The sequence below is a fragment of the Pundamilia nyererei genome, unplaced genomic scaffold (assembly GCF_000239375.1).
Source record: "Pundamilia nyererei isolate P.nyererei 1_Seehausen unplaced genomic scaffold, PunNye1.0 scaffold00238, whole genome shotgun sequence".
Classification (NCBI taxonomy): domain Eukaryota; kingdom Metazoa; phylum Chordata; class Actinopteri; order Cichliformes; family Cichlidae; genus Pundamilia; species Pundamilia nyererei.
In genome coordinates this window covers 142,043-152,556 of record NW_005187639.1, presented here as the reverse complement: position 1 = coordinate 152,556, position 10,514 = coordinate 142,043, and the positions used below count along the sequence as shown (strand labels likewise).

The 10,514-nt window shown below is 43.7% G+C and overlaps 1 protein-coding gene across 2 annotated transcripts in view; it reads right to left on the bottom strand.

Annotated features, from left to right (window-relative positions):
- The window catches only part of slc18a1 (solute carrier family 18 member A1), a 22,758-nt gene that overhangs the window by 11,984 nt on the left and 260 nt on the right, over nucleotides 1-10,514 (bottom strand). Inside the window, exons 2-4 of one of the 2 annotated variants that reach the window (XM_005749154.1) lie at nucleotides 7,853-8,097; nucleotides 4,295-4,351; nucleotides 950-1,048 (exon numbers count right to left, since the gene is read on the bottom strand). In XM_005749154.1, coding sequence (XP_005749211.1) covers nucleotides 950-1,046 — 97 coding nt within the window. In that variant the 5' untranslated portion in view covers nucleotides 1,047-1,048; nucleotides 4,295-4,351; nucleotides 7,853-8,097. Of the gene's footprint in view, nucleotides 1-949; nucleotides 1,049-4,294; nucleotides 4,352-4,931; nucleotides 5,132-7,852; nucleotides 8,098-10,514 lie in introns of those variants that run through there. The other variant, XM_005749155.2, reaches the window with a different exon arrangement.

The window sequence follows — 10,514 nt, the reverse complement described above, 5'->3', positions numbered from 1 at the left end:
GATAGTCGGAGCGGAGCGGTCAGGAAGGCGTCTGGACGTGGCCGCGCCATCTTGTTTTTATGTTTTGGACTTTTACAGATTATATAACATCTTGGTTTAAATCAATCCCTACAAGTTTGTTAAGTTAACATGTTCTTTATTTCAACTGTTAATTTGTATTGTTTAACCTCACCTTACCTACATGTCTTCCAGAAACAAAAGGAGGAAATGTAGTTTTACTTCCTGCTTTATAGCTTCTGGGTTCATCTGAGGTCACAGGAGGAGACCAAGTGCAGAAGGGGAAGAACTCTTATAATTTAATAAAGTTGATTTTAGAGGGTTTATGGAGGAATAGATTTATTGTTGTGATATGTATTGATTCCACCACAGAGTTTATGTTGCCAGTAAAGAGGAGCAGTAGAAGTTTGAATATGATCATGTTCATCTTACCTACTGAGTGAAATAGTCCAGAGGAGAAAGTGTTTGGTTAAGTGGACGATTTAAGCAGAAGAACTCGAGTGTTAGAAAGGTTCAGGTCAGTGTAGCTGTGTGCAGTCTGACCTTAATTTCTGCTGATTTAGATTCAGTTATGTTTATGTGAACTGAGTTAATTATAGAGTTGAGTTTGTTTTTTATTTCTTTGTAAATATTGTTTGGGTCACAAAATGGTGAATAAATCACTCGCTACGCTGGACAGCATCAGTCTCCTGCACTTCTTTGGCCGCTTAAGTCAAGTCCTACCACACCAGCGATCGATGCACACAAATCTGTGACTAAACTGCAGGAACAATGACATTTGAAGACAGTTTTTATGAAGATAGTTCAGCGAAATGTAAACAAAGACAGGCTAAACACAGGGCTGGAGTTCGAACTATAAGAGTCCCCGTGGTGTGGTATAAAGAGATTTTTTACAATCTGGTATTTGGTCTTTGTGATGCGTCGTTTCGTGGAGTGTGCGCCGGTTACTCACCGACCACAGTGAGCAGCATATTGTCGAGCAGCAGAGCGACACAAACCACCACCAGGACGAGTCTGGGTGAGCCTCGACTCTGATGGAGCAACGCCATGTCTGCAAAGACACATGCCGGTCATCCGTCAGTCTCCTCAAGATCAACCAAAACCACCGTTCATAAAACATGTAGCTCCACCAAATTAAGACAAACATGCACCAGAGTCAAACTCCACAGTAAGAAAAAGCAAACATGACTCAAACCAACTTATTTAAATATTTGCGAAAAGCTTTATTTATAGACGATAACTGTGCGTTTAGTCGAGTATTGTCCAGAGTCCGGAGAACAGCTGCTTTTCTCAGTCGTTATGCAAACACATGTTTCTGCAGCGAGACCTGAAGGACCTGAAGCAATAAGAGCAGCTGCACAGAGACTGGGAGCTGCTTCATATCACATTTAATCTTTAATAAAACAGCAGAACCTGCTGTTATTATCAGCCTGAGCCTGCAGACCACAGACGTGGAGGTTTGTCTGCACTGTCGGGATCTGTGCAGCTTGAACATCAACAGCCTGTCAGTCCTCTCCATTTAACTAATCTAATGTGCCAATTATATGAAGGTACCTACTAAAACATGAGGCAGCTCCATAGTGCTTTACTCATTATCCTAATAAGCAGAAGCTCCCAGGTTTGATCCCAGGACACAAATTCCTCTGGGGCTACAACAGGAAGTTCATCTGCCAAGTCACACGTGATGCGCCTGTTGTGGTGACGAGATGAAAGAAACTTTTATCTACTAACAAGTGTACTCATTCCTCTGTGAGCAGTACAGTTCTTAATGAGAGTCTTTTAAAATATGCTGCACATAAAACACAGCTTGACACCAAAGTATAGCATCTTCAACAAGCTGTCAAACCTTTACACCAACAGGACCAAAACCCACAGAGCAAGCAAGGCAGGAACTCCAGCAACACTTAAGATGAACAACTTTAACAATTGACCAACGCGTTTCGGCTCGTGGCCTTCATCAGGGTCATAGCACAACATTGTAAAAAATGCTTAAACACAAGACAGGAAACAGAAAAAGATTCAGAATAACCAATCAAAACTTCATAGACCAGCAGGTAGGTACTGGTTAATTGGTTAAGTCACCCAAGTAAATACTGGACTACATCATTAATGATGAGGACGGGGGGGGGGACGACATAACCCCCACCTATCTCAAAATAACACATGTGTGAAATACACAAGAAGAACACTATGAATATACAAAACAAAATGGACAAAGGGCAGAGTTTGATAATAAAAGGAGGTTGGTCCAGCAGAGGAATTAAAAACAAGAGGACATCATCACATGGGAACACATTAGTTAAAAGGTCCTAATTTATGTCTCTAAAATGTAGACTTAAGATGAGATGTCTAGAATGCTACTCCTTCTTTGGCTGAAAAAATAAATAAAATTAATTAAATAAACATTACTCATGCGAGAATAATTTAACTGATAAAATTAGAATAAAAACATAAAAAATAAATCCTCTTCATGCACCTTGGAAGTAGGAGAAGTTGTGCCAGAAATGTTTGCTGTGATTTAACCCACAGAGCAAGAACAGCATTCTGGTGCCCTGATTATCAAGCACGAGCACCTCTATCAAAGCTACAGCTGAACACAGGTAAGAGCAGCAAAAGGTCAACTTAATGACACAAGAAACACACAGTATCCACATGTGCCTGTCAGAGAGTCTAGGCTTCAACAAGAGGACGCTCCCAAACACAACATGTGTTCCCTGAACTGAGACACGCAGCAAGTCAACACCCAAGTAAAGACTAACGAGTAATCCACATAGAGACCAACCCCGAGTAACTCCCAATGACCCCAGTAACCTCCAACACCCACCAGTAACTCCCAACAATCCCCAATAACCTCCAATAACCTCCAGTAACCTCCAGTAACTCCCAATGATCCCAGTAACCCCAATATGGGGTGGCTGTAGCTCAGGTGGCAGAGCAGGTCAGCCACTAATCAGAAGGTCGGTGGTTCGATCCCAGGCTGCATCCTGGCTGCATGTCAAATAACCTTGGGCAAGATACTAACCCCATGTTTGCCTACTGGTGGTGGTCAGAGGGCCCGGTGGCGCCAGTGTCCGGCAGCCTCGCCTCTGTCAGTGCGCCCCAGGGTGGCTGTGGCTACAATGTAGCTTGCCATCACCAGTGTGTGAATGTGTGTGTGAATGACTGAATGTAGTGTAAAGTGCTTTGGGGTCCTATGGACTAGAAAAGCGCTATACAAATGCAGGCCATTTACCATTTACCAATACAAGTCAGGGGTTTAAATGTGAGACTAAAGTCTAAATCAAGTCTCAAGTAAAGATTCTAAATTATTCAAACAAATAACAACAAACACAAAATCATCAAACATGTATTTGCAGCAGATTTATCCGAGTTATTAAAAAGATCCTTTCAGATGATTTCTTCACGGCGTCCTTACAAAACAAACTTTTCAGCACGTCATAGTGTTAGCACCGTGACTGCTGCTTGTTTCAGAGGCCGTTTCCTGCCTCAGTAACACACACACGCAGACACACACACACACACACACACGCCTCGCTCTCTCCTGTTTGATGGAAACTGATCTGAAATGTAATTTTGCCTCTGAATCGTTTGTTTAATGCAGAGAGAGACCGGCTGAACACACTGATGCATCTACTGATGTTTTGTTTTATATAAGAGTCCAATCAAGAAGCCAAAATTAGAACAACCAGATCCTGATAATCAGTCAAATTATTATTTAAAAAATCTTTGTATTTCATAATAGAAAGTGAGAATATAAATAAAAATGAAAATACACAACAATAACATCAAACAAACCTTAAAGTAACGTTTAATTTAAACAAAATTTAATTAGACAAAAATATCTCATTTATGTCCAATAAATAGATGAATTACAGATAAAAAATATTTTTAAAAAACAGTCATGAAAGCCAATTTTAGTATTAAGTAAAATAAATTCAATTCTGTGAAATTTTAATGAATAATAAAAATACTCTAAATAAATGAAACCAAGAAAGATTAAAATAAAAAGTTAAATAATGACAAAGAGAATAAGAAAAATACGAGATATTAAATCTAGAAAAACTGGAGGTGACTTTAAAACTAAACATAAGGATAAATGAAAATTGTTAATGCTGTACTATTTATAATTGTTTTAATCTACCCACCCCAAATGTAAACAAATCAATAAAAAGAAATAAAGGATAAAACAATAACAGTTCCAATGAAACAAAGCATTAAAATAATGTGATAAAACCTCTAATCTATAAAAGAGTCAAACTTGAATGAAAGCACCAATAAACGGACGTGCGGGTCCTACCTGCTGCTGGACGCTGGTTTTCTCTTCAGCTGCTGATGGATCAGATATATACCCAACCTGAGGGGAGGAGAGATCAGAGGACAAGAGGAGAGAGGAGGTAAGGAGAGGAGGGAGGGTGGAAGAGGAGTACGTGAGGAGGTGAATGTTTCCTCCCTTTCTGTTCTGACAATGACAAAAACAGACAACATGGAGACATACACACATATTTACACACAGGCAACTGACACACCTGCAGACCTCTGTACGTTTGTTTCCCTATGTTTCTGGGGACCTGTGTAAATTTGAGCCTTTATGAGGACATCAGCTCTAACGTTTTGCCCTTAGAGGCTTGGGGTTAGTTTTAGGGTTTCAAGTTCGAATCGGGGTCAGAGTTAGACGTTTTTAATCATGATGGATAAAAGGTCTGGTACTGGATTATGTCAGTGAGGGTCCTCATAAAGACAGAAACACAGACCTGAGTGAGTGTAATTATGAGCATCTGCTGTCCTTTTATTGAAGCCCTGGAACAACCTGCAGGCTGCAGAGCTTATCGTGCACACACATCTCCATCCACACACACCCCTGTGTTTACACTGCTGCATGAAATGCTTCATAGAACGCTCTCCACCCGTGAGCACAAACACGACTTATTATTCACCCAAACAGATGAAAGGATGCAGATATGAGCGTGTGCACGAGTCACATCGTCAAGGCTGCTGCTGTTTCCACGTCACTGACGATCATTTTCCAAATCACCCATCGCTGGGTACAGACGTCCGGTCCCTCCTTTCAGGCAGCTGCGAGTTTTAGATGCAGGGCTGGAGATAATGACAGGGCAGCTACGGGGCATGGGGGACATCAGGCATGCTGGGGGGGGGGGAGGCCGTAAACCTAAGAGTTCCCGTGTTTTTCATTTACATTCCATATAAATTCATGCTAATGACTCAAAACTGATTATTACTGGATGAACTCTCTCAGAGGCACCAGGCAGGAAACCTTGGCGCTCTGCAGAACCTGTCTCCTGGCTGGATGGATGGTGCTTGTGTAACAGCTGAAGCAGCTGAAGCTTTTGTCAGTGTTTTATTTATTCCGGAGTAAATCTGTTTGGCTGAGATCAAAGTTATTAGATTAGATTAAACTTTATTGATCCATCGGGTGTGTTCCTCCGGGGTTTTCACACAGCTGAATAAACATCAGACAGGAAACTGATAAAACAGAAGTGTGAGACGGTCGAGAGTTTACTCCAGTGTCCTGTTATATTTTAGATAGCAAGGAGCAGACGGCTGGGTTTATTAAACTCCACCTAAGACAGCGGTGACGCAGATCAGAAGGCTGGACCGTCCCATTTCACAGCCTCGCACTTCCGGCCTTCTCGGTCTACGTGGGCCGGGTCCTTCAAAGACCGTGAAGGCCGGGTCCTCTGAAGGATGCGGTCTACGTTTTGGGACACAGCTCATGTGAGAGCCAGATGGCCCATGGAAGTTAGAATGAAATAGACTTTATGCAAATGTTGATTATATTAAATAACACAAAGATATCACGTGCTGAAACAAGAACACGTGCTCGTTATGAAGTTGGTATTAGCAACACTGTTAGCGAGACTGTTGCTTTCAGGCCGACTGTGCGTAGCTCAGTGAGGCTCGTTCATCGTTCTGAAATCAGAAAGAGCTTCCTGGAAACTCATGGTGCCACATGTTGCTCCTAAACCTGGAGATATGGTCCAGCACTAACGGTGCAGCTTGGAGGACGCAGCGTCCGTGATCACACAGAGACTAGCTTCTCCCTCTTTGTCTGGTTGATTTTAAAATAAAGTTATCACCATGTGAAGAAACATCGCTGTGTTTTGTTGGAGAAAAACTGCAAATAGGCCATATGACCACATGAGGGCGCAGTGATTATAGCCGTTATTCAACCAGGTAAGTCTTTGTGTACACATTTGTACATTTAACGTCACAATTAAGCAGGAAACAATTAAGAACATGCGTCGCCCCCTGGTGGTGAGTGTCAGTCAAACCGTGCAGAGGGGTAATTACAGCAGATGCAATTAGAACGACAGTAAACATGTTGGCCATCTTTTTCTCATTGGGCCTCTCTTACACTGACACAGTGATGCTCAACTTGCGTGGAGAGGCCCGCCTGGAGCTCATGGAGCCACTGCAGGTGGACCACTGACCACAGAGGGAAACTGGGACTGGTTTGGGTGAAATAAACACCTTCTTTCACTAACGGTGTGTTCACACCGAACGCGATGGACGCGAATAGAGCGTCAGGTTTACATGTAAAGTCAATGGAAAGGAGCGATGACACGCGATTGCGGGTCCCGCGAAAATTCGGAAGCAGATTTGCGTCGCGAAAACGCGAAAACGCCTGAAACGCGCGTCAGTGTAGCGCGTCTGGTGCGTTTGACTCGCGAATAAAACCACGCGCGTGAGTTTTTGTGTTGCATTTTGTGCATACACGCGTTACGCGTCCACCGCTCGAGTTGGAAAAATCTGAACTCCAGCGTCAAATCGCGCCGCGACAACCAATCAGGAGCCTGGTGACGTGGCTGTGACCTAGGTCAAAGGGGCAGATCCAGCCAAAGCCCTTCATTCTTCAATAGAAGGAAGGCTAATCAACGCTGTAGCAAACAACTCGGAGCTGTACGACACCAGCTGCTTTCTGTACCGAGACAGGAATATAAAGGACCGAGCTTGGAGGAAGATATGTGAAGAGCTCGGGCAACCTGGTAAGTTCATTCATTTCTCTTTTGAAAGTCTTTACTGACCCGGGGAAGCCGCACAAAAGCTAGCAAGCCACCGCTATTTTCCCACTGATGTACAAATACCGTTCTGCTTTTAGGCATGTTGTCATTTAAGAATATATTTTATTGTTTATTAATAAACAGCACACAGTGGTCCCGCTGTTCATCCGTCACTGCCTCTTTTTTTTTTCTTTTTTCTGCACCGTACAGCATTGCATTCTGCAGCCTGATTGACAAATCTGCTCCGTGTCGTGTCTCCTGCGCTTGCCAAATTTATCACGTTTGGTTTTGATAACCATCACGTCCAATAGAAAAAACAGCACAAAAACACCCATAACTATGAGCCTCATTCGGAAATAGACACCTGCACCGTGAGGGAAAAAGGCGCACGAAAGTGGCAGGCAGATGAAGACAAACGGCGGCATAATAATACTTTTACGTTTTGCAATCTACAAAGGTTATAAAGTGCGTGGCCAGGGGCTAGTTATTCTGAGAACCCCTGCTGCAATAATGAGGGACCACTGTCTACTCTATGATTATTATATTCAACCTGTTAACATTTAATACTGTATTGATAGAACCAACTGATTCTGAAGCAGAGCATCCCCTGTTGCTTCTCCTGGCTGCCCAGTCCCTGAGCTCCTGCTGCTGCACCCACAGGTATGTACAGCAAGCACTGATACCTTTTTAGTCGGTGGGATTGCCTGTGATCACCTTTACTAAATATCTACATCTAATCTGATTATATCCTGTCTTTGTTTTTTTCCAATGTTGAAATTAAAATCTAGTAGCAGCCTTCTCATTTCTTTGTGTTTTGTGCTGTTTTACAGGCCCACAGAGGAGGACGGCTCCGAGGCAGATGAGGGACGGGTCCCAGGACGATCCATCGGTGGTGGAGCTGGAGCCACACCAGTCTCCAATGGAGCATTTCCTCCTCAGCCAGGTGAAGGCACAGCCATGAAGTCGTCCACTAGACAGTCCCAGATGGCCGTCGCTGCCTGGGGGTGATCTGGGTCACCGTGGACACACCGACTCTGTAACTGAACGCTTGGTGCTGAAGGAGTCCGCGGTGACAAGGAACCTGGAGAAAATTGTTCAAAATCAGTATTATGTGTACTGCAGTTACAAAATACATTATTCAAATTCCAAAACACTTTGGTGATGTCAGATTTAAATCAGAAAACTTAAATCTTACATAAAACATTTTGTAATTATAAGGATAATTACAAAATGTATATTAGATCATATCTAAAACAGTTGTGTTTTATTTTAACTTTAACATATCATAATTTGATTGGTAGCAACTTTCACAACTACAGTGAGCCAATCACTCATAATTCCTAAACATGTCAATCAGGTAGGAATGAAGTGAGACATTAATAGAAATAAAGAGTTGTAGGTTGACATGTAGCCCTTTCCTTGCTTAAATCATTAATATTTTTGAAAAATTAATCTGTGATAAGACAGCTTATCAAGATAGAACCATGTAACTAGAGATGAACCAAACTGTTCAGTTTTATCTAACTCTGTTTTAATAAAGGATGCTGACCCCTGCTATAGAGTCTGACAGCTGCAGGGATTATATACAAATATTCAACTATCCCAGAATCAAACCAGGTCTAAATAAAAAGGAGTGAGTATCACTACAAAGGTTAACTCAGTGGTGCTAATGCTACAGTTTGATATCAGCAAACACCGAGCGCATACATTGATGTGACACCACAGCCATGCTGTCATTCAAACACTGATAACAGCATAAATCGAATTAAATCGGGGCTTGATGAGACCTTCTGAGTATCACTAGAAATATTATAAACAGTCGTCTCTGTACCACAGTTTGCTTTCAGTAAACACCGACAGCATTCACTGTTAGCATAGCACATCCATGTTAGCAGTGTATAACTGGATGGTTTAGCATATATTAGCGCAGGTATCAATATTATTATCACCAAAATGCTCACGCTTCTGGAGGACCTGATGGACCCAGGTATGGCGAGGACGTCTTTTACGCCGCTGCTCTGCTCTCCACAGTAAATAGAGAAGGGAGACGCTCTCTTCAAGCGCTAGCTCGACAGCTGCCATCTAGCAAAGATATCGGTCTGGCACAACTTCCTCCCACATTTCCGCTTGACGCGCGTCAAAATATTTTGACGTGCGATGGATTTTTCTTGGACACGCGTTGAGACGCGAATGTGCACGCGTCAAATTAGGGGCGTTTGGGGCGTTTTGTTTGCGTCCATCGCGTTCGGTGTGAACACACCGTAAGACTACAACATAACATGGCTGTCATGGTCCGGGTTCCCTCCCGGTTTTCCTGTCCACTGCTCAGGTGTATGTGGGGAGGTCCTGCGCCGACACACCTGTTCATTATCAGGTCATTACCCTCCTGTATTTAAGCACCAGCTCGAGCTTTCGCTGTTTTCGTTGTGCAATCGGACTCTCTGATGCTCGTCGATGTCTCTCTGCCATCACTTTGAAGAAACTCACCTGTAATCCCGAGCTGGAGTTTTCCTGTGGAAAGAGGAACGCCCTCCATCGTTTCCCTGCCTCTGGGAAAAACTCTGCCACCTGCTCCAGCAGAATCAGAAGCTGAACTCATCCTCACCTGTTCTGCCTCCTGCTGCAGACACCTGTCCATACACCTGAGCTAGCCTGAGTCCACTGACAGAGTTACCTTCATCAGTTATGATGCTGAGTTTGAGCGTTAAGGACTGATGACAGAGTCTGGATGGGGTGAAGGTGTGGAGTTTCCTGAACATGTCTCCAGACTGTCGATGTCGCGATCACCTTCGCTCAGTGGCGCTACATCCTGCTAGAAGCACTCCAAGCTGCTCCTGGATGGTTGGAAGGTGTTGGTCTGTGAGGACGTCGCAGTGAGATCAGCTTGGAGCTCTGATACGGTGGGACTGCAACTCCACACGTCAGGATTTGGTCCAGAAGCTGAGACGCAGCAGAAGAAGACGGGTCAAACACTAATGTGGGTGGAGGGCTCATCCAGCAGTAAAAGTCTGAAACTGTTCCTCAGCGAATTGCAGAAGCACGCAGAAGTCATCACACTGAAGCGTCTGAGGAGGACAGACGATGTTTCGTGTGTGAGCAGCTCTGACTCTCCTTTAAAGGGACGCGTGAGCGTTTCCCGGGTCGGCATGTTAGGAGCCGCAAGCTCCTTCAGACACGCTCGCAGTAAAGCAAAGAAGCTTTGATGCGCGCCATCGCACGACCACGTCTCCATCCAAGCACTCGAGATCGTTCATGTTTCATCTTAACCCTTTGTGTCAGGCATACTGACTTTCCTTTAGTTCTTCTTCTGCTCTGTGAAGCGCCGGCTTCAGTGTCGTCATCTCTTAAATCAGCTTTAATCACCTGCAAACACTCACACATCCGCCCGCCTGAGAGACGCAGCTCCAGCTCTAATGAGTCTTTAAGGTGGCCTTTCAAACCACATGAAGTGAAACCACACACACACGCACACACACACACACACACACACACACACAC